The sequence below is a fragment of the Neopsephotus bourkii genome, unplaced genomic scaffold (assembly GCF_033783945.1).
Source record: "Neopsephotus bourkii isolate Nb327-2 ecotype Australia unplaced genomic scaffold, CSIRO-AGI_Nbou_v1 NB_1763, whole genome shotgun sequence".
In the NCBI taxonomy this organism is placed as follows: Eukaryota; Metazoa; Chordata; class Aves; order Psittaciformes; family Psittacidae; genus Neopsephotus; species Neopsephotus bourkii.
Window position 1 is genome coordinate 486,493 of NW_026902237.1, and position 22,319 is coordinate 508,811.

Consider the following 22,319-nt stretch of genomic DNA (forward strand, 5'->3'; position numbering starts at 1 on the left):
GAAAAAAAACACCTCCAAACAACTGATTCATCAATATCCTTGGTCTCCAGTTCAGTGTAGTCTTACAGTTAAAGACCCTGACCCTTCAGGGTGCTGGGCAGCTCTCGTTTCCATTGACATCATCTTGATTTTGTGAACTGCAAGGGGCTTTGGGGGAGGCATGGTATCTGGCCATATTCAGATAATCTATTCAAGTGAGACCTCAATAAGTACTGGCCTCACCTAGTCCTCCTTCCTTCCCTGATACATACTTGCAAAGTGTGCAGATAAGGAAACGAAATCCAAGTTTTCCTAAGTTTTAACGTACAGTCAAAGTGATACTCTGCCTGTTCACCATCATGCATTGTCCCAGGGGAAACCACCCTGGTTGCAAAATAGGTCTTCCTTTTTTCAGTCTTGTAAGATTTCCTCTGCTGGGTGGGGACTTTCTGCCTTTTAAGTCCTCAGATAGTGGGTAAAACCAAATTAGTAACAAAAGCAAACAAAAAGCTGCCTGTGAAACACAAGGTACCTTTACACAAACAAGAAATAAAGTTAGGGTCTCATTATGGCACTTTTTCTCAGGATCTTGCTGTATTTTGGAGTGTCAGCAAATTAATGTTGATTGGGTTGGGTTTTTTTTCCATCTTTCAATGGGTTCTTTGTAGAATTCACAGCAAGGTGTAAGCCCTGAGACCTCAAAACCATAGGTATATATGCTTAAAGGAAGTTAGAAGCATGCGTCAAGATGCTAATGGTTATAAGCGTTGGCAGGATCACGATCCTTGCGTCTGACTGTGTACAACAGTGTCGGTTCCATAGACACAAACCAGAGTAGTTATTTGTCATCAACCACACATTTGTTTTTGCATTTCATACAGAACTTAGCAACCCGCTGGTCTAATTTACATTCAATACACACAAGCCAGCCCAGACTAGCAGCAAAATTAATTACAGTAGAGTGGAAAAGTGTTGAGAGACTTGCTGAAAGCCTACAAATGCTTTCCAGCCCATTCTGCGCCTGCACTAACCCCATTCCCTCCCTTTTCTCTGGTGCTCTTCTGCTTGGGTAACTGGTGTATCTCTTCCTACCCATCTACCACTGTTTTCTCTCAATCCATCCTCTTCTACCAACTGCTGTTGTCACTCTTTCAAGGGATTTGATTTTGGGTTAGAATAGGCAGTGAATTAAACTGTATGATGTTGATTGGTATATAACAATATATTGCCACTTCTATAGCAGCTATATGCCCATCAGCGCACTGGGGGCACTGCAGCACCCATATCTGCCACTCCAGATTTGGGGAATGTGAACCCTTTCAACTGACATATTAATGAAAAATGAAGTTTGATGAAACTGGACAAGCACAGTGGTGATAGAATCAGGCCTGGGTTCCACATGCAGCAATCCAACACCACATGCCATCTTTTCTGCCCTAAAAGACTCTTATGACAGATGTAGCCCAAGGTCATGGACTAAATGAACTCATTGGACTTATATAGGGCTGGTCCGTAGACTAAGAGAGTGATATCTATGTGTATATATCAAAGGATAGAAAAGGTGATGGTGCATTGGGAAGTGAGGAACCTGGCATGACATGAATGGAATAAGGGGTGGACACAGTCCTGAAGTTAATTTGATTCTTAATAGCTGGAACAGTGGTGGGTTGTTGTTTTTTTTTTATTTTATTTACTGTGAGAATAATAAACTGATGTATTAGTTGTTGCTAAGTAGTGCTAATCTACATCAAGGACTTTTCAGTTTCCCATTGTTTTTATTATTATTATTATTGTTGTGGTGGTGGTGGTTTTCCTGTTATTATTATAATGATTATTATCTTGGTATTGTTGTTGTTATATGTTATTTCAATTATTAAAATGTTCTTAAATCAACCTGAGGGTTTTACCTTGTTCCAATACTCCTCCCCATCCCATAGGGAGGGGGCGTGGGAGGTGGAGGGGGAGTGAGCAAGCAGCTGCATGGTACTTAGTTGCCAGCTGGGTTTAAACCATGACAGTTATTTAGCTGCAAACCTTCTCTGTCATTGCAAATAGATCATAGCTGTAGCCATCTCTGCATTGTCCAAACAGACTATTTTGGTTCCCTCCCATAATATTTTCTCCACCTGCTTAATGATTTTTATTTTAAATGCTACAATGAAGGAAATTTATGAGCTCTGTTCTAGTATTTCACAGCATGTGGCTCAAATGATGTACTTTAATCCTGTAAAACATACCTGCGCTGACCTTATATTTCATATGCACTGTTCAAAAATGAGGAAAATGTCAAAAAACCTCACTCCCCCACCCCGAGATAGCCACCCACCTCGCTGAGCATTACTGTAGAGGGAGGCAGGGAAGCCCCAGCCAAGGGGGAGTCAGACCATCTCTCTGCCTTGGAACTGATGCTTTATAATTCTGGAAACAATCTACAAAGCAAAGTACCCTGCAAACAACTTTTTGGTTGATTTTGTTTTGTACTTGTAGGTCAACTGGTGTTAAGATCAGAAAATATGAAAATACCATGAATTTTATGACCTTCAGGACAAAAAAGCAGAGGCATCTTTGGTCAAGTCATCTTTGAAGTGTAAATGCTTCTTATGCTGATTTTGTCTTTTTACAGTCGTATGAGTTAGACTGGGCCATACAAAAGTCTGGGGTCTGTAAGGTTTCTCTCTGAATGAGGGAGAGCACCGAGAAAATTCAGGTGGAATTTTTGTGGCTGCAGAAATGGCATAGGGAAGGGCCCGGACAGGGTAATTGCTGTCATCTCTTTGCAGTTAGCAGGACAAAATGTAGTTGTCAATACTGGTGTTACTAAGGGGCATTTTGGGGCAAGTGCCCAGTTTCATATCACAGACTATCCATCCTTATAGACCAAAGAGCTTTCTACCCTGCAGTCCCACTTTTGGATTAGTAAATCCTGGATGCAGCCAGGATGTAAGTTAATATCCCTGCAGGGTAACCCAAGGCTGGGCAAGTTCTCATGAACATCTGAAGAAGACAGCTGCTGCTGCAGTTTTATCACCCTCTCCCTGTTTTTCTCATACTTCCCTTTCATCTGTGACAACCAATGCTAGCTCAAGCCTGTTTTCAGGTGGCAAATTCACACAAGCCCTCCAAGACCTTAACCTTGCTCAGACAGCAGCAAGGAAATAATCAGCAAACACTGACAAACCAACTGTGAGAAACACTTTCTAGAACCAGTTCCCCTGAGAAGACAGAAACCTGTTGATTGTGAGCAGCTATCTTCTGCCTCAAAATTATGAATGTTCCTCTCATCTGTTAACAATTCATGAAACATTTTCACTGTGAAAGGGCTGCAGATGGTAAGAGGGCTGTACATGTGTGGATCATTGTCCATCACTCATCCCTCTCAGGTGCATAAATCAAGCACAGTGTGTAAAGGACGGCAACACAAGTTGCCATGAAATTCTGCTTACAGAGGACTAACTGATGCTCAATTACCCAATATTACTTACATTCATTTTACAGGAAATCTCTAAAGGTTATAGTCTCTGCCACAGTTATTGCTGCAGTTGGAAGCAAGGCCATTCCCTGCCATTTCACACCCTCTGAGAGAGAGCAAAGCCTGTGTCACAAGCATAGCCAGGGAATCTTGCCTCAAGTTAGTCATTGTTGTTGGTAATTTAATAAATACCCCAATGCCTTTATTTGCATTAATCTGTCAGGAATTCATCTGGTATGACTATAAAAGTCATCATGATGAATGAAGTGACCATTTGGGGACTGCAGGTTCATACGCCGTATGCCCTCACATCACTGCCTGGGGTACACCAGCAGCTTTTCCCCAAGCAACCATTAACTCCAGGAAAATCACAGTGATATGAGTGTTGGCCTGAGCATTGCATTACATACATTATATTTAGAGCATTTTCCAGTGTTCCTTGTTGAAATCGTGCAAGAAGACAATATGCTATTTAAGCCCTATATGTACTAATTCCCGCTCTAGGTACTTGTATGCCCTAAATCCTTCCAGGGTGCTGGGATAGTTAACTATAAATTAGCAGGATTCAAAGTATCAGTGACAGATTAAAGATCCCTGTAACAACATTTGGGGAAGGGATCTTGAGGCCAGCTGAAAGGTAACAGTAGTCATTGGGGAGTGAGATGATGAGACCCACTATATGAGTCTTGGCTTGTGAGGCTAAGTAGGAAAACCAGCACTCCCTGATTGTTATGACTTAGTAAGGGGGATGGTAGATACAGGCAATTTACTACTAGGAAAATTTAACAGGCACAGTCGCGTTTATGTAAGCAACAGAAACTAGACCCAAAACCAAGAAAATTATGAAAATTCTCATGCTACTATCAACTCATTTGCAAAGGCTAAGCTGAAACCCACTAAGATGGCCACTTCCCCTATAGCAGTAACAGGTGTTCCCTCCTTATTTAGCTCATGTCCGCAGCCATTAAATTTGTTTCAAGATGCTGGGCCTTTCCCTCTTCCCTACAGTGGGCAAAAGCACTCTTCATTGCCAGTTAATGGGGACAGATTTTGCATTTTGTAACCACACAATGAAGCTGTATCAGCAGAGAAAATACTGCTGGGACAAGCTAGCAAACCACTGCCTTACATGCCAAGTAGGTATTTACTCCTCCCAAGCAAAGTGTCAGTGGGAAAGGTTGTCCAGGGCTGTCCTTTGTGTATCCTGTAAATGCCAAACAAGCTGAAAAAGGGAACCTCTCACCTTGTTTGTCTTGTTCCCCACCTGACTCAAGCAAAACAATTTCTTGCTAACTTAACTGCCAGACTTTCTTCTCTTTCATCTATAACTTAAAAAGTATTTTATACAATTGCCAGTGCTCCCATTTAAACTTTATCCTCTCCGGCTTCCAACTCGGTGTGACTCTCAGAAGGCTGCTGACTAAAGTCTTTAAGTAGGCAACTCCTCAGCCTTCTGTTGTTGCTGCCCTTGTCAGCACCATCATTCTCAGACACAACCTTCCTTAGGTATCTTCATCTCCTCATCTTGAGACAACTGTTGGACTCAGATTCCTCTCTAGGACCACTGGGTCTGGGGTAGCTAACACTGCTTCCTTGTGTTCCTAGGACTACCTGTATCCATCTATTTCAGTTTTCTCTTTGAAGTCAAAGTGAATAGTTTTCAGACAGTAGCTGGGCTAGCATCCAGCATAACTGGGCATTCTTCACAACTTAGTGCTTCTAGGTGATGCAGCAACAACATCATTGTGATAGCAAAACTTCTACTACTACTGCTATTGCTACTACTACTATTATGAAGAACCAGGATCACACATTTCAGTGGCTACTGTCTGAGCAATTGTATTGTGGGCTTGTGTTAAAAGGTTTTCGTAGCAGGGGTCTGCAGGGGTGGCTTCTGTGAGAAGCTGTCAGAAGCTTCCTCCATGTCTGACAGAGCCAGTGCTGGATGGCTCCCAGACAGGCCCACTGATGACCAAGGCTGTGCCCATCAGTGACAGTGGTAGTGGGTAGTGCTTCTGTCAGAACATATTTGAGAAGGCGGAAAAGCAAACAGCAACTGTGCCTGGAGAAAGGACTTAAAATATGTGATAGCAACAGCCCTGCAGACACCAAGGTCAGTGAGGAAGGAGGGGAGGAGGTGCTCCAGATCTGGAGCAGATTCCCTTGCAGCCCATGGTGCAGCTCATAGTGAGGCAGGCTGTGCCCCTGCAGCCCATGGAGGATCCACACTGGAGCAGGTGGATGCTCAAAGGAGCCTGTGACCCTGTGGGAAGCCTGTGCTGGAGCAGGCTCCTGGCAGGACCTGTGGTCTCATGGAGAAAGGAGCCCACGCTGGAGCAGATTTGTGGCAGGACTTGTGACCCTGGGGGGGGGCCATGCTGGAGCAGTCTGTTCCTGAAGGGCTGCACCCCATGGAAGGGACCAACACTGAAGCAGTTCATGGAGGACTGTCTCCCGTGGGAAGGACTAACGCTGAAGAAGTTGATGGTCTCTTGTTGGTGGGATCCCATGCTGGAGCTGGGGAACAGTGTGAGGAATCCTCCAGAGGATGAAGGAGCAGCAGAGACAACATGAGATGAACTGGCTGCAACCACATTTATTGTCCCCCTGCGCCACTGAGAGGACAGAGAGAATTTGGGAGTAAAGTTACTTAGGAAGTAGGGAGGGTTGGGGGGCAGGTGTTTTTGAGATTCGGGTTTATTTCTCATTACCCTACTCTGATTTGATTGGCAATAAATTAAACTAATTTCCCCAAGTCTGTCTTGCCTGTGATGGTAATTGCTGAATGATGTCTCCTTGTCCTTATCTTGATCTGTGAGCCTTCTGTTTTATTTTCTCTCTCCTGTCCAGTTGAGGAGGGGAGTGACAGAGCAACTTTTGACAGGCATTTAAATCATTTACCTATATGTGGAAAATCAAAAATAAGCGTGCAGCTATGTATTCTCTCTTAAGTTTCTGTCTCAGCTGTTGGTGTTTTCTGTGCCCATTCACACTGCCCCTTCTCTTCGCTTTTCTCTATTTCAAGTTTGGCTTATTTCTAAAAGAGAAAACCATGCAAATTATTACAAGACTGTAGAGCCCCACGGCTGGCTCCAGTGGGTGGATAAAGGAGGCTGAAAATACGTAACACCAGTTCTGTTTTTAATTCCCCGACATCTGTTCAGTATCTGTAGATATGACTACTGTTGTGGTCTAACACATGAATGGCAGTCAGTCCCGTGTCTGTTCTCAAGAGAAAGTATTTTTAATAGCAGCAACACTGAAATTAGAAGCATGTCATATACACAGCTCAGCATGCATACTAAAAGCTGACTTTCATGGGGCCAAACAGCCGATACAAAACCAGCCGAAGTGAGAAGACGGGTGGGTGATTGTCACATACACACCCCACAGCTGCTGCAACTCCCGAATTCCCGGTAGGGAAGTCGGAGCGTGTGCGAGGTGTCTGTCGGCTAGCAGCGACAGGCAGTTTGCAGTCTCATGTTTCCTGGAGGATACAACACTTTCATATGCAACACATAGCGTTTCAATAGGAATGGCATAACCGTAACTGCCCACTCTTTTGAAAGGACGTTACTGTTACGCATCATCATTAACACGTGAGGCTACCGCCGGGCCATTTCCACCGCGGCTGTTCCCCGACCCACCGACGCTGCTCCCGCCTGAGCCACCGCCGGGCCGCGCCGAGCCGAACCCCCGGCCCCTGGCGGGCTTGCCTGCGGCTGCGGACGAGCTGCCCCGCCGCCACCCCGCCCCCCCGAGCGTTACAGGCCCCGCACTCTGGACAACCGCCCGCGGACGCTCCCCACGCTCACGGCCCGAGCGGAGCGGGGCGCGGTGGGGACATCGGCAGCCATCTCCCGCGACCGCCACCTGCCGCCGGCTCCGGGCCTCGACCCGGGCCCGCGGTGCTCGGAGCCGTGAGGGGGCCGCGCCGTGCCGCCGTGGCTGCCGTGCGGGAGCATGGAGCCGGAGGATGGGAGGGGTGGCACAGCCAGCGACAGCCGGGGGCGCCAGCAGCCAGCTTACTGTTCACAGCCATGGTGCTGCTGTGACTGGGAAATCAGTGTGGGGACCCAAATACAGGATCGTTCTCCCGGTGTGCAATAAGCCAATCTCACACACCGAGTCGAGACACTCCTGTTTGCCAAAGATGGGCGCTAAGGGAAACTTCCACAAAGGAAGCACACCCTCAATCTGGCAGCTACACAATTTTATACATTTCAAACAGTGAAAATCAGCATTTTCCATCCATCTACAATCACTGGCTCTTAAGTTCTCCAGTCTCCGTTTAGATGCAGTACATATTCAATTCACTACATCCCGTAAGGATCTCACCTCTGTGGGCAAGGGTCTCTTATTTCAGGGGGCGTGATCTTTAGTATTATAATGAAACAAGCTCCTTGAGGGACAGAGTTATGTTTTGCTCAGCTTTTCAAAATTACTTCTGTATTTCAACCTTGGGTTCCTTCCTAATCTTTGTGAAGTTGAGTCTTAGTGAACCACTTCTGATCCAGGTGGCTCACTTATCAGTCACCTACTTCTCCCCAAGGCCTATGAGCTTAATAAGCAAACACTGTTTTTCAGACTCAAGATTTTCAAGCTTTCACACACAGAGTCCTTTATAAAATCCTAACTTTTTCATTGCCAGGTAACAGCTTGCAGCTTAGAATAAGCATCCAAGGTCTGGGGTGAAGGTAAGGAGTATTTTTCTCAGTTCCCATTTATATAGATCACAACACGATACAAAAATATAACTAAGGCAAAACTTTATTTATTTTTTTTTGGTAGAAAGAAAAATGAAGCAGTCTTATAATTAAGCAGCATTTTCTAGGTTTCTTCTGCAGCAGAACCTTGATCAAGCCTCATTAAACTGATAGTCTTATTCAGTGCATCATGTATTCAAGTAAAGCAAATGAGTTTACAAGTGGCTATCTGGAATATTTTTTCAGACCATGGCCCATTAACAGGGGGATAACAGCCACTCCTATCTTTACTCACCTACTTCTTAAACTGCATCAACCATACCAAACCTTTTTCCAGTTGGTGCCCCACTGATTTTTAACTTTCCACCATCCCAAGTATCAGTGAAACTTCTGCATTTTTGTCAGTTCCACAATTCGGCTCTTCAATGCTGGCACCTAGTTCAGAAATTGCTGTTCTAGCCCAAGTAACTTTAAATTATTATACATTTGAAGGTCAGTACAATATACACATACATCTTCACATTACACTTGCCTGTTAGGCAAATGCAGTATTACAGCATTAATTTTACTTGCACTTAGGTAAAAGCAGAACTCTACCCGTCTGCTAAGCAAGAGATTTCGAACAATACTGGGAGTTACACATACACATATTCCTTCTGTAGTCTCATACTAGGTATACGTATACACAGTTTAAGCAATGAAATGGTTTTTAAGCTTGTTCTTTGTGCAGGACACTTGTCACACGCCCTTACAGTCTACGTAATAGTGCTTTAATATTCATTTGTTAAAATCAAAACCAGCCTCACAGTAGCTGTTAGGTAGTTACCAGTCTCTTCCAAGGACATGCAGTAACAAAGAAAAAATTCTACCTTTAAGCAGCATCTGAACTACTTAATGCAGCTGCCACTTAGTGTCAGCTATCATTTAGGCATTTTTGGTGTTGATACATCTCTATAATTTGTGCATTAATCAACAAAAGCATAGGCCCCAATTCAGCAAATACTTGCATTGTGTGCAAATCCTTTTCTTCCATGTGGAATATTTCAAGTTAAGACTCATCAGATGAGCAAAGTTAGAACTTGCATAAATCTACACAGGAAGGGAATTCTAAGTGCTTAAAACCTAACTGTATTATTTCATAGGACCAAGATCCAGTTCTAGACTTAGACAATGTAGGAAACACTCCTATAAAGAGCAGACACGTTGCTTTAGGATAAATGCTTTCAAAGCAAACAAGACCCCTAGAAACATCTGTGCCTTCTCTCCAAACACTTTAATTCTATTTGGAGTAATGTGGGTCCAGTCTTACTGTCCTAGCTCCTGGATACTGCATGAGGAATCAATAAAGTGCTTGTCACAATTTGCGCAGTTGTGGAATAATATCGAATTTAAGTACCTTCAGAATGCTTTCAGATTTTAAACTATGAATTAAGTGCTGATGCCTGATCCCCAGCATGTATCCCTCAACTGATAACAAGTATTATGTCCTTAATTCTGAAAATAAATTAGAATTCTGTTAGGACGAGGTATATCTCACCTTTGTCCTACTGAAGCCATCCTCTGTCTCCAGGGAATAAGCTTTACTGGATTTAATTTCAATGTAAATGTTCACGCTTGACCGAAACATGATGCTCATGCAGTTTCATAAGGAGTAGCAGTCAGTGTGACAGCTTTGCTTAATCAAACACGAAGCACCAGTATTGTTTGCAGTAAAACCACTCTGAACTGTGTTCGTAATTTGTTCCCAAACACATTGCAATCCTGTGAGGTCTTGCTTATCTTTGACCTTTCCTTTGATCTGGTGTGTTTTGCTCCTCTTGGATAAAGTATCTTTGATATTAGCTTTGATATAAATTGTATTGATCTTTGTGGCTCCTTCTTACTATCATATATTATTAAAACTTTCTGTTTAGATAAATATATATATATATTAACTTTTTTGCTAGCATTCGGATAATTAATCTATGAGAACTGGCTTAGACTGTATGCCCTCTGTAGAGAATTTCTGTCTGTTCCTCATACAAAAACAAATAATGGTTTGAAATATTTAGCCATGTGTTTGGATGATTTTTTTTTTTGTTTTTGTTTGTTTTAAAGGCTTCGGTGTTGCTTGTGTTTATCTTCTACTCAGCTACAGGATAATAGCAACAGCAAACACATTGACAATGCAGTTCATTGTTCGGTTTTCCCATCTCACTGTGCACGTTCCTAGAAAAGATTATTACAAAATGAAAACAGAATTCCAGTGTCTCTACTACGTTCACTTTATCACATTGTAACTATGTCAATTAGCATGACAGCTGTGACCTAAGGTAAGTACTATAATGTTATCTTGGCTATATATAGACAACAGTCCTCAAAACATTTTCATTAGCTTGTATGTTGTTTACTACCTAACATGAGCCTTGTATGCTGAAGAGTTTCCAGGAAAACACAATTTTGGTATCTCTTTGGACTTGCAAAAACCTTGAAAATCTCATACTGAAACTGGCAAGATACTCTATTTAACTTCATTTTATGTTGGTTTTGGATTTTTTTATTTTAACCTTGGTTGACTTTCTGAAGCCATCTCTAATCTTGGTGCCCCCTTCTGAAAATACCTTTCTGAGTCTGTGACAGACATAAGATTATTTTGATCTTGTTTCCCCATGATACTCTGAACCTGGGAAAAAAATGCCTTAAGAACTAATTTGGAAGCAATAAAACACATCCAAAGCCCAACTGGTAATTAAGCAACTGAAACACAAACTCTCAGTCAAAATATTCCTGTTTCTTACCAAGTTCTCTCCTCCTCCAAAGTAGTGCTGTCCCCCTCACAGCAGAAAGGCAGGTATGTTTAGGACTACTCACTTGCATTTACTGCGATCAACATTTTACTGCCTCTTCAACTGATCTTGGTTACTGATGAGGATTCAATGTTTTGACTCACTTCAGAATGAGGACGTTTCTACTCCCACTTTTCATAATTTACACAGCAATTGCTCTTAATGCAGGCACTGACTGCTAACAAAACATTTCTGCTGGGACAGTACACAAGCATCTAATTCTGGAAGCTACCGCTCCTACAAACACCCTGAAAAATGTTCAAACCAACTATTACTACTGAGCAATAAGTAACTTTTCTTTTACTATAGATTTTTAGTTTGAGTGAAGAAGCTTACCATCAGTTGTAGTATCCCAGAAGCATGAGCTTGCTGTGTGAAGACCAGCTCCACTCCTCTGCATCACTGCACAAGTTACTGCAAGACGCAATCATAAAATCAAGGACTTGATTATTAAAGCAGAAGGGGGGAATCATTTAGTAGTTCTGAACTCAAGCCTGCATTACGTGTTCAAATGGCTGGCAAGTGGCATCCAGCTAAATCAAAACCTTTTCTGACAAACTCCTTACCCCCAGTATTTTCCTCAAGAACTTGGTATTCATTTCATGACTATTTTTACTCACATAAAGACAGTGGCTTTAAAAAAATGCTTGGTAATAGGATTATGTTTCTTATCTTTTAAACTACTTAGATATGGCTTGTGTCACGTTGTTCTGATTGAAGCCCAGCCAGCAAATAAGTACCACACAGCCACTCGTTCATTCACTCTTCCCCTCCACAGTGGAATGGGGAAGAGAACTGGAAAAACATAAAAAAACATGGGTTGGGATAAGAACAGTTAAATAATTTGAATGAATGTAAAAATATAATACTACAATAATATTATTATTAATAATAATAAAAAAATGAAAAAGGGAGGGAGGGAGAGAGAAAGATAGTGGGAGGAATAACCACCACCCCCCCCCCCAAAAACCCACAAAACCCAAACAAGTGATGCACAATACAATTGCTTGCCATCTGCTGACCAATGCCCAGCTACCTCCAGCAGTGACTGGCACCTCCTGGCCAACTCTCCCAAGTTTATGTACTGAGTGTGACGTTCTGTGGTATGGAATACCCCTTTGGCTAGTTTGGGTCAGGTGTCCTGTCTCTGCTTCCTCCTGGCTTCTTGTGCTGCTTCTCACTGGCAGACTGTGGGAAACGTGTAAGTCCTTGACTTAGCAACTACTCAGCAGCAACAAAATTATTAGTGTGTTATCAACGTTACTCACAGACTAAAGCCAAAACGCAGCACTGTGCCAGCTACCAGGAAGAAAATTAATTATCCCAGCTAAAAACAAGACACGTGCACCTCAGAATGCGACTGCAGGTGCTCTCCTCACAGGTACTGCAGAAGTCACACTTGATGAGAGCTTTTTCACAAAAGTACTGATTGACTGCTCTCTGAAACCACACTCTAGTAACCTGCAGCATTTCTAGACTGACCTGCAATGGTCGTAAAACCAGTGACAATCTGAATCCAAGATTTTCAAAACAGAACAGAGTGCAAACGCTTGCTATTACATCAACACTCCACTAAAGGACCAAAGTGGGTTAAACTTCTACTTATTTCATTTTCCCTTCCACAGATATGCATATAAATATAATGGGATACCACTGAGCGTACAGGACTAGTCTTTCAAATGTCTGTATTTAAAGTAAGCCTAATCCTACTGAAAATTTTATTTAAAATAAGTAATTATTTCCTGAACTGATACTAAAATGTTGAAAGGCTGTGTAATATGCCATCTTCTAAGAGTGCTAAGTGGTTCTAGTATGCTTAGCCCACGTGAAACTGTCATTACAACAGGTATTGCTAAAAATCTATGTAACAGAAGAGTTCAGGAATCTGCTCTGCTTTCTCTACAGTTCAAAACTTTCTGCTGAACATAGCACTGCATTCAAATGAACATTTCATCAATTATTTATTGTGACTGTATGTGGTAAAAGTATGCCTGCCTGTACTTACCAATGTACTTATAGGTTTTTCCAAGTTTTACCAGATGTGTCAGCGACTGTTCTACTATAGCAGCAGTCCACTGGTTGACTTTGTTGTGATTATAATCTGCCTTGCCTAAAACACCTTCTATGCACTAAAATAGAGAAAAAAAAAAAAAGAAAAAAAAGTTGCAGTAAACATACTTCAAAATATAGAGGTTTAAAATGTCTTACATAATCTGAGGAATTTTATCTGCCAATTAAGATTACTTTAAATCAACTGAGTTGATCAAGTTGCTGAATGAGCCTTCTCGGAAACTTATTTTTAGTTCATATCTACCACACTATTACGTGAAGAAGAACAAGGCTCTGACTGAACATTTCTTGCAGGAAAGACTTTAGCTGTATGTTTTAACTACCAAGTGAATGGATCCATTTACCAGTGTAGATACTAACCCATTCCACTGTTCCCAGTGACCACCTACTCCATCTTGGCTTCAGAAGCTACTGCAATGGAAATGGTACTGCTCAAATCAGTAACGTCAGCTTGGGCTGACCAACCTTTCAGAGTTTGCAAACATTATACCAGAATTTTAAGAGCAGGTGTGACAATAGTAAAATGCATACTCCAGCTTAAGAGATGAGGAGATACTAGAGTGAGAGATACTCAGGGGTCACATCTTGCAGCAAGAAATACCTTAACTGCTTAAAAACTGCACATTCTCCCACCACTACAGACTGGCCACCCCTTGCTTAAACTTAAAATTATTGAACAGAAGGCTTTTATTTTTCTAACTGTAACTCTTAAACTGCACTCTCTGCTCCTCAGAAACTCAGAAATATGTTCTTAAAACTGAGAAATTTGGTTAAGAAATGCATACCTTGAAAAGGTAAGAAAAATAAACGTATGACCTCCTCTGATTCAGTAAGATGAATCCCATGCACTAACCACCCACTAACACACTGTACAGGAGACTTGTGTCCCAGATCTTAAAAAACCCAATTAGCTCTGATCACAGTGTATAAAACCGGACAAAGAACTCAATGGAAACATTCACAGAATAGAAGACAGAAGAGGGACAAACAAGATCCATTGGGGATTTTGGTCCTTCCAGAAATGTACCCACTGGCAGAGCTATTTGGGTCTGGTTAAGCTTTCAATCAGAGACAGAAACACTTGGCTTTACTCCCAGTGTCTGAAAACAATGTCATACGGTATTTGGCCTTTCAAGGCAGGAACAGTTATACAACAGGCTGAACTGTCATTTATCTGAGATCAAAGAGCTTGCCGTTGTGTACTTGAGCAGTTCTGAAAGTGCAGCCCTTTCCCTTCCTGACAGGTGGGAAAGGACCTGAAGAGCCTCTCTAGGAATTCTGTTCTCAAAATGGTATTTCCCCGAAAAACCTGACAGCATCTATCTGCCATAGCCTCTTCATTAAGAAATTCACCATGGAATGAATTTCCCTTGCAACTTGTGACTCTGCCCCTAATCTTTCCACTCTAAAGTGGATTCTGTCTCCTCTCACCTACCTTCTCCATTTTAGGTTGTTGAAGATAGCAACCAAATGAAGTTTAAAGATCCATCTTTACTTGATATCAATAATACTTTAACATAATATTGAATTTATCTGGGATGGTCAATGAAAGTAACTGCTTTCCCTACAATGCAAAGTAAGGTAAAGAAGTTCTTTGAAATACAGCTGTTAGCTAAAACCTACCTCCTTAACTATGTTGTGGGCCTCATCAGCATTGAAGATCATCTGTAATAAAAATTAATTATTATTTCTGATAGCAAAGTAAACAAATGATGCAGTTTTACTCGAAGTTACACTTAATGATTCAGGCTCCTTGTCTGGTTATTTGCATTGTGCAGTCTGCTAGCATAATTCTAAAATCTTACTTTTTTCCCCCAGCACCATACATACATTTAGTATCGTTTTACTGGTCACATTTGAGGGGGCCCAAAAAGCCACGGGGCTCAGTAAGCTTGGAAATAGGTTCAGTTTACAGCTTCGGTAAAGATTAAATTCCACCACTGGGTACGCATGTCATGGGAATATTCGCCAAAACAAAAAGTTAAATGGCAAATCTTTTCCTCTGAGTCATGGATTTACTAACCTGTGTGTTACATCTTGCTGCAAAATGGCAACCTGAGGTTTATCAGAAAAAGTGGTTTCCATAGTCATTAGCTTATGCAAATAAACACAGAAAAAAGCTTCCCAGTTTTAACACCACCTATTTTCTACTCGTTCTTACTCATCAGTATTTAGCTTGGCTTCCAAAGGAAACACAGAATGTGCCATTGTGCCATCTCCCTTCTCATCGCCACGAATTTCAAACACTTGAGCATGGACAGAATCCTCAAGGATGATGATGATAATGTTTACATAAGTTGGAAGCTCGGTTTTTTTTAGGTTTTGTTTGGGGTTTTGTTTGTTTGTTTTAATGAAAACTGGTGGGTAGAGACCCGAAGTGAGGCCACTTTGAGAGGGAAAGGCCCCTTAGTCCTGGCTGACAGAGATCAGCCTGCAGCACTGACAGCTTAGTTTTTTTCCAGGGCTGATACAAGAAAAACGGCAGCAGCTTGACACTCCCAAGGCGGGTAGCAGCACCCCCAAGCACCGCTCTCACGTCCCCATGCAGGAACTTTCAGCTCCCGGAACTGGAGCAGGCCGGTAGCAGCAGAGGCCGCAGACGGGCAGAGGGCCGCGCCAAAGACTCGGCCTGCACCTTGAACCCCCGCTCTACCCGAAGCGGGCCCGCAGCCGCCGTACGGACCCAAGAGCAGCCGAAGAGCAGGGAGCGGGAGGTCCCGGCGCACAGCCCACCTCCACAACTACAGCTCCCAACCTGCCAGGCTCTCCGGTTCCTCCTGCGTCGTAAAGGCAGCGCAGGGCACGGAGCTGGCGGGCGAGCTGGCTGGCTAGCTGGCGGAGGGTCCGCATCCCATCGCACCTGGGCACAGCCCTCCTCCCCGTTCGAGGACGGCAGCCCCTACCTCATCGTTGTGGGGGTGAAAATCCTCCATGGCCCCAGTGCCGGCGTCAGCTGTCCCGGAAGCGGCGACTCCGCCTCCGCTGGGCAGTGCAGGGCAGGGCTTCCTGCGGCAGCAGCCAGCAGGGAGCGCACGGACTGAGATAGAGAGGGCCGGTCTTCCTGGGCGGCGGGCACCTCGAGCCGAGCCGAGCCGAGCCGAGCCGAGCCGAGCCGAGCCGAGCCGAGCCGAGCCGAGCCGAGCCGGAGCCTGACTGCCCGCCCTCCGAGTCCAGCAGGGCTGCCGAGGCGGCTGCAGCGCTGTCTGCCGGCTCGGCCCCATCTGGCCATGCTGCCTTCGGTGGCGTTTGGCAGCGGAGGGCGGTGTCGGGGCAGGCCTGCACCTGGTACTGCCGCCCCGTGTTCGCGGTCCTATGTAAGGTGCTCGTTTGTAACTTCATTGCTCTAGCTTTGCCCTTTGCTGGGCATACAGAATTCATACCATTGGGATAATCTCCCCAGGGAAGTGGTGGATTTCCTAATGTTGGACACTTAAAAGGTCTGGCTGGATAGGGTGCTGGGACATGTAGTCTAGGACATGTTTTACCCAGAAAGGCTGGACCAGATGAGAGTTGAGGTCCCTTCCAACCTGGTATTCTGTGGTTCTATGATACAGGAGCAGTTCCTCCAGAAGAGCTGTAATACCTTTGCTCCCTCTTCTCCCTGTTTCTGAATCAATCTGTGCCAATTATCTGTCACAAAATTGCCATTAGATTATAATATTATCAAATACCAATTTCAGGTTCTTCTAATTCCACTATACTATAAATATCCTGAGTTTAATTTGATTCAATACATACATACATACATATATATATACATATACACATCAAATCTTCTCTTTCTGAAGTTGCCTGGGAAACTGGGAAAACACCTAGTGCAAAACAGCACAATTTTCAAACGGTGGGTTTGTTTTTATTTAATTTGAGGGGAGGGCTCGTGTAATCGCCCTCCCCCCCCCGTTATACCTGATAACGTTATACTTGATAACGTTATACGTGGCAGGGGGCGTTCCCACGGTGACGGCGGGGGATTTAAATTCGGCTGAAACTCGCTACTCGCATTCAGTCAGCTGATTGGAGCTAGCCCAGCTAGAGCCGCAGCCGGCACAGCTACAGCGACCGCGAGCTTCTACCGAGATAAGTAAAATCAGAGGGGATAGCGCAGAGGTATCGCGATTCCTGGCATTTCCCGACGTTTCCGGATTCCCGAAGTCCCAGCAGCCCTCGCGAGAAAGCGGCTGACGTAGCGGGGGGCGTTCCCACGGTGACGGCGACCACTCCCCTGCCCCTTGACTTGAAAGAGCCTTTGAGAGGGCAGCGACGGTACCCACCAGGCGCAGGGAAGCACAAGTAGGTCGTGTTGCTGACCAATATGGTCGTCTCCAGAAAGAGAGCTAGCAGTAAGAGGGCTGTAGCAACTCAGACAGAGACCCCGGCCCTAACCGTGGCTGTTCAGGTCTCTGGATGCAGGGAGTGCCAGAGCCTGCTACTGCTGGGGGAGGGAGGACAGCATTCCACCTGTGTGAGGTGTGAGCAGGTAGAAGATCTGCTTAGCTTGGTGGCTAAACTTAAGGAGGAGGTTGAGACGCTGAGGAGCATCAGGGAGTGTGAAAGGGAGATCGACTGCTGGAGTAACTCCCTGGCTGGCCAGTTGGAACGGCTCCAGGGAGATACCCCCCAAAAGGGGATGGACCCCCTGCCCTCTCAGACAGAGGGGGATGGCCTGAGACAGCCCCTGCCCTGTAGCTGTCGCCCGGAGGTAGGGGACCAAAAAGATGATGAGGGTTGGAAGCGAGTTCCGGTTCGGCATCGTGGGCAGCCCTCCTCCCTTCCTGCCCCGCTTCCCCAGGTGTCCCTCCGTAATAGGTTTGAGGCCCTGGATCTTGAAGGAGAGGTAGGTGAGGATGTGGTGCAAGGCCCGCCTACAAGGCCACATAGGAAAAAGCGGTCGACTTCACACCTCAAGACTGCCTCTGGTAAGAAGGAAAGAAGGGTCATTGTAGTAGGTGATTCCATTCTGAAAGGAACAGAGGGCCCGATATGCAGAGTTGACCCTCATCATAGGGAAGTGTGTAGTCTGCCTGGAGCCTGGATCAGGGATATCACCAGGGCGCTCCCCAACCTGGTGCACCCGACAGACTACTACCCGCTGCTGGTCTTCCAGACGGGTGAGGGGGAAGCTGCTTCCCGCAGTCTGAGGGAGATAAAGAAAGACTACAGGGCCTTGGGGCGGATGGTGAAAGACTCTGGGGCTCAGATGATCTTCTCTTCGCTCCTTCCATCTTCTGTTGATGATGTGGGACTGAATGGGAAAATTCAGTCCATAAACGATTGGCTTCAAGGCTGGTGCTGCAGGCAGGGCTTTGGATTCTTTGATAACAGCTGGTTTTATAGGGCACCAGTCTGGACAATGGCATGTGGGAAAGGTTTATCTCACAGAGGCAAAAGGATGCTGGGGCACGAATTAGCAGGGCTCATTTGGAGAGCTTTAAACTAGATTCGAAGGGGGATGGGGTTGTAGCTGGGCTTGCCTCAGTGGGACAGCGCTCCGGAATTGATGAAGACCGGGAGGCCTCCTGTAATCCTAGGGTGAAATCGGTGTGCTCAGCTCGCTCCCTGAAATGTCTGTACACCAATATGTGCAGCATGGGAAATAAGCAGGAGGAGCTAGAAACCTGTGTTAAGTCAGGAGATTATGACCTGGTGGCAGTTACAGAGACGTGGTGGGACAGCTCACATGACTGGAATATAGTCATGGAGGGCTATGTCCTTTTCAGGAAAGACAGGCCAGCCAGGCGGGGTGGTGTTGTTGCTCTTTATGTGCGAGAGCAGCTACAATGCGTTGAGTTCTGTCCAGGGACAGATGATGAGCGAGTTGAGAGTCTGTGGGTGAGAATTAAGGGGCAGGCTGGCAGGGGCGATACTGTTGTGGGGGTCTGTTACAGGCCACCGGATCAGGGTGAGGAAGTTGACGAGGCCTTCTACAGGCAGCTGAGAGCGGCCTCACAGTCACAGGCCGTGGTCGTTGTGGGGGATTTTAACTTCCCTGATGTTTGCTGGAAGGACTACTCGGCAACCCAGCCGCAGTCCAGGAGGTTCCTCCAGTGTATGGGTGATAACTTCCTCATGCAAATGGTGGATGAGCCAACCAGGAGAGGAGCGCTGCTGGATCTCATCCTCACTAACAAGGAGGGTCTGGTCGAAGGAGTGAAGGTTGAGGGCTGCCTTGGTTGCAGCCACCATGAGATGGTGGAATTCAGGATATTGTGTGGTAGGGCCAATAGAATAGCAAGTAGAATTGCAACCCTGGACTTTAGCAGGGCAAACTTTGGCCTCTTCAAGCAATTGCTAGGGGAAATCCCATGGGCTAGGCTGCTCAAAGGTAAAGGGGCCCAAGATAGTTGGTTGACGTTCAAGGACTGCTTTTTCCAAGCTCAAGATCGGAGCATCCCGACACGTAGGAAGTCAAGGAAGAGGGTCAGGAGACCTGCGTGGCTAAATAGGGAATTGCTCGGTATGCTGAAGTGGAAGAGGAGAGTTTACAGGTCATGGAAGGAAGGGCTGGCCACTTGAGAGGAACATAAGGCTGCTGCTGGAGGATGTAGGAAAGCAGCTAGGATGACTAAGGCCTCCTTGGAATTAAAGCTGGCGAGAAGGGTCAAGGACAGCAGAAAGAGCTTTTTCAAATACATGGCAGATAAAACTAACACCAGAGACAATGTAGGCCCACTGATGAACGGGACGGGTGCCCTGGTGACAGAAGATACAGAGATGGCAGAGTTACTGAATGCCTTCTTTGTCTCTGTCTACTCTGCCGGAGGCGGTCCTGAAGAGCCCTGTACCTCTGAGACCTCAGATGAAGACAGGTCAACAGAGCGGTTTGCCTTTGTCAATGAGGAATGGGTTAAAGACCAGTTGAGCAATCTGGACATCCATATATCCATGGGTCCAGATGGGATGCACCCATGGGTGCTGAGGGAACTGGCAGAGGTCATTGCTAGACCGCTCTCCATCATCTTTACCAAGTCTTGGGAAACGGGAGAGGTGCCTGAGGACTGGAGGAAAGCAAATGTCACTCCTGTCTTCAAAAAGGGCAAGAAGGAGGATCCGGGTAACTATAGACCGGTTAGCCTCACCTCCATTCCTGGGAAAGTGATGGAACACCTTATCCTTGGTGCCATCTTAAGGCATATCAAGGATAAGAGGGTTATGAGGGGCAGTCAACATGGCTTCACCAAGGGGAAGTCATGCTTGACCAATCTCATAGCCTTTTATGAGGAAATAACACGGTAGATGGATAATGGCAGAGCAGTGGATGTGGTCTACCTTGACTTCAGCAAAGCATTTGACACAGTCTCCCACAGCATCCTTGCAGCTAAATTGAGGAAGTGTGGTCTGGATGATCAGGTAGTGAGGTGGACTGTGAACTGGCTGAAGGAGAGAAGCCAGAGAGTTGTAGTCTATGGGGCGGAGTCTAGTTGGAGGCCTGTATCTAGTGGAGTGCCTCAAGGGTCGGTACTGGGACCAGTATTATTTAATATATTCATCAACGATTTAGATGAGGGAATTGAGTGTACCATCAGCAAGTTTGCTGATGACACTAAGCTGGGAGGAGTGGCCGACACGCCAGAAGGCTGTGCTGCCATCCAGAGGGACCTGGACAGGCTGGAGAGCTGGGCGGAGAATAACTTGATGAAATATAACAAGGGAAAGTGTAGAGTCCTGCATCTGGGCAGGAACAACCCCAGGTTCTAGTATAGGTTGGGGAACGACCTGTTAGAGAGCAGTGTAGGGGAGAGGGACCTGGAGGTCCTAGTGGACCACAGGATGACCATAAGCCAACACTGTGCACTTGTGGCCAAGAAGGCCAATGACATTGTGGGGTGTATTAGAAGGGGGGTGGTTAGTAGGTCGAGAGAAGTCCTCCTTCCCCTCTACTCTGCCCTGGTGAGACTGCATCTGGAATATTGTGTCCAGTTCTGGGCCCCTCAATTCAAGAAGGACAGGGACCTGCTGGAGAGAGTCCAGCACAGAGCAACTAAGATGATTAAGGGAGTGGAGCATCTCCCTTATGAGGAAAGACTGAGGGAGCTGGGTCTCTATAGTTTGGAGAAGAGGAGACTGAGGGGGAAACCTTATTAGTGTATATAAATATATAAAGGGGGAGTGTCACGAGGATGGAGCCAGGCTCTTCTCAGTGGCAAACAATGATAGGACAAGGGGAAATGGGTACAAACTGGAACACAAGAGGTTCCACTTAAACTTGAGAAGAAACTTCTCCTCAGTGAGGGTGACGGAACACTGGAACAGGCTGCCCAGGGAGGTTGTGGAGTCTCCTTCTCTGGAGACATTCACAACCTGCCTGGACACGTTCCTGTGTAACCTTATCTAGGTGTTCCGGCTCCGGCAGGGGGATTGGACTAGATGATCTTTTGAGGTCCCTTCCAATCTCTAACATACTGTGTGATACTGTGTGTGATAACCAGTCTAAACCAAACTGAATGCGAGAGAGAGGAACAAAGCTTCCCCACCTCTGGTTCCAGCTTTGGTGGCATGTGTTTGGACAGAGACACCTCAGAGAAGCATCTTTTGATCAGTCCTAATTATACACTCATGGGAAATACTCTGTATGAAAACCATGAAAGTACAGGGGGAAGCAAAGCTAAACCCTTTAATACTTCATTGCTCTCAAGCTAGCTTTCATATTTAACATTTGCTAATGGCTATAATAGGAGAAGACAGAACTTGAAGGATAAACCTCTTTAAGAGCAGCTCTTTGTGAGCAAGTACAGACATATGTAGTAATAAGAAAATATGTGAAACAAAATCTCCTTCAGTATAAGTTTCTTTGTGTTGTGACCTCTGAGGTATTTTCACATTCTAAACTAGGGATAAAATTGCATGCTTACTTTTAAAGAAATATAAGTTAGTGGAAGCATGTGTTGCATCTGCTTCCCCATCCTGTAGGCCAAGCTAACAGTGCTAAAATAACCCTTCGATCCTGAGCATTTTTTATTCTCTGTATTTTCAGCGATCATGCATCTTTAAGAGCTGTATCTTTGAATGCAGTATACTATGAAATGAAAATTATTTCTACAGTATTCTCCAGTTGTGCTAGAAATAGTCAAAGAAATGCGTTCTTTGAAATATTAGCAACAATTATCTCAGTAAAATACATGGAAAATAGAGAGGGTTCCTGAATAACTGATGAGTTTGTGTGTGTTTTTAGGTCGTAATGCAAAAAAGTTATTTACCTTTACTCCTCCACTACCCTTTACAGACAAGAGGATAGCAAGAGGTCTGAGGAAATTCTGAGTCCATAAGGCTCAG

At 45.0% G+C, this 22,319-nt stretch overlaps 1 protein-coding gene across 2 annotated transcripts; it reads right to left on the reverse strand.

Annotated features, from left to right (window-relative positions):
- Positions 1–8,200: 8,200 nt before the first annotated feature.
- Positions 8,201–16,025, reverse strand: DYNLT3 (dynein light chain Tctex-type 3). Of its 2 annotated transcripts, none has more exons than XM_061378055.1 (5): positions 15,953–16,025; positions 14,673–14,714; positions 12,985–13,108; positions 11,316–11,393; positions 8,201–10,362 (listed from the first exon to the last, which is right to left on the reverse strand). In XM_061378055.1, the coding sequence occupies exons 1-5, from the start codon at positions 15,980–15,982 to the stop codon at positions 10,286–10,288; spliced, it is 351 nt and encodes a 116-aa protein (XP_061234039.1). In that variant the 5' UTR covers positions 15,983–16,025; the 3' UTR covers positions 8,201–10,285. The 2 variants fall into 2 exon arrangements, with proteins under 2 accessions (XP_061234039.1, XP_061234040.1); XM_061378056.1 differs by lacking the exon at positions 15,953–16,025 and adding an exon at positions 14,880–15,059.
- Positions 16,026–22,319: the final 6,294 nt, after the last annotated feature.

What these genes read in the sequence shown, in the direction of transcription:
- DYNLT3 (XM_061378055.1), bottom strand. Translation starts at nt 15,982, where the DNA reads ATGGAGGATTTTCACCCCCACAACGATGAG. An exon ending in TTCACCCCCACAACGATGAG is followed by an intron (nt 14,715 to 15,952) that starts GTAGGGGCTGCC and finishes TTTTTATTACAG; the next exon opens with ATGATCTTCAATGCTGATGA. An exon ending in AAAAACCTATAAGTACATTG is followed by an intron (nt 11,394 to 12,984) that starts GTAAGTACAGGC and finishes TGCGTCTTGCAG; the next exon opens with TAACTTGTGCAGTGATGCAG.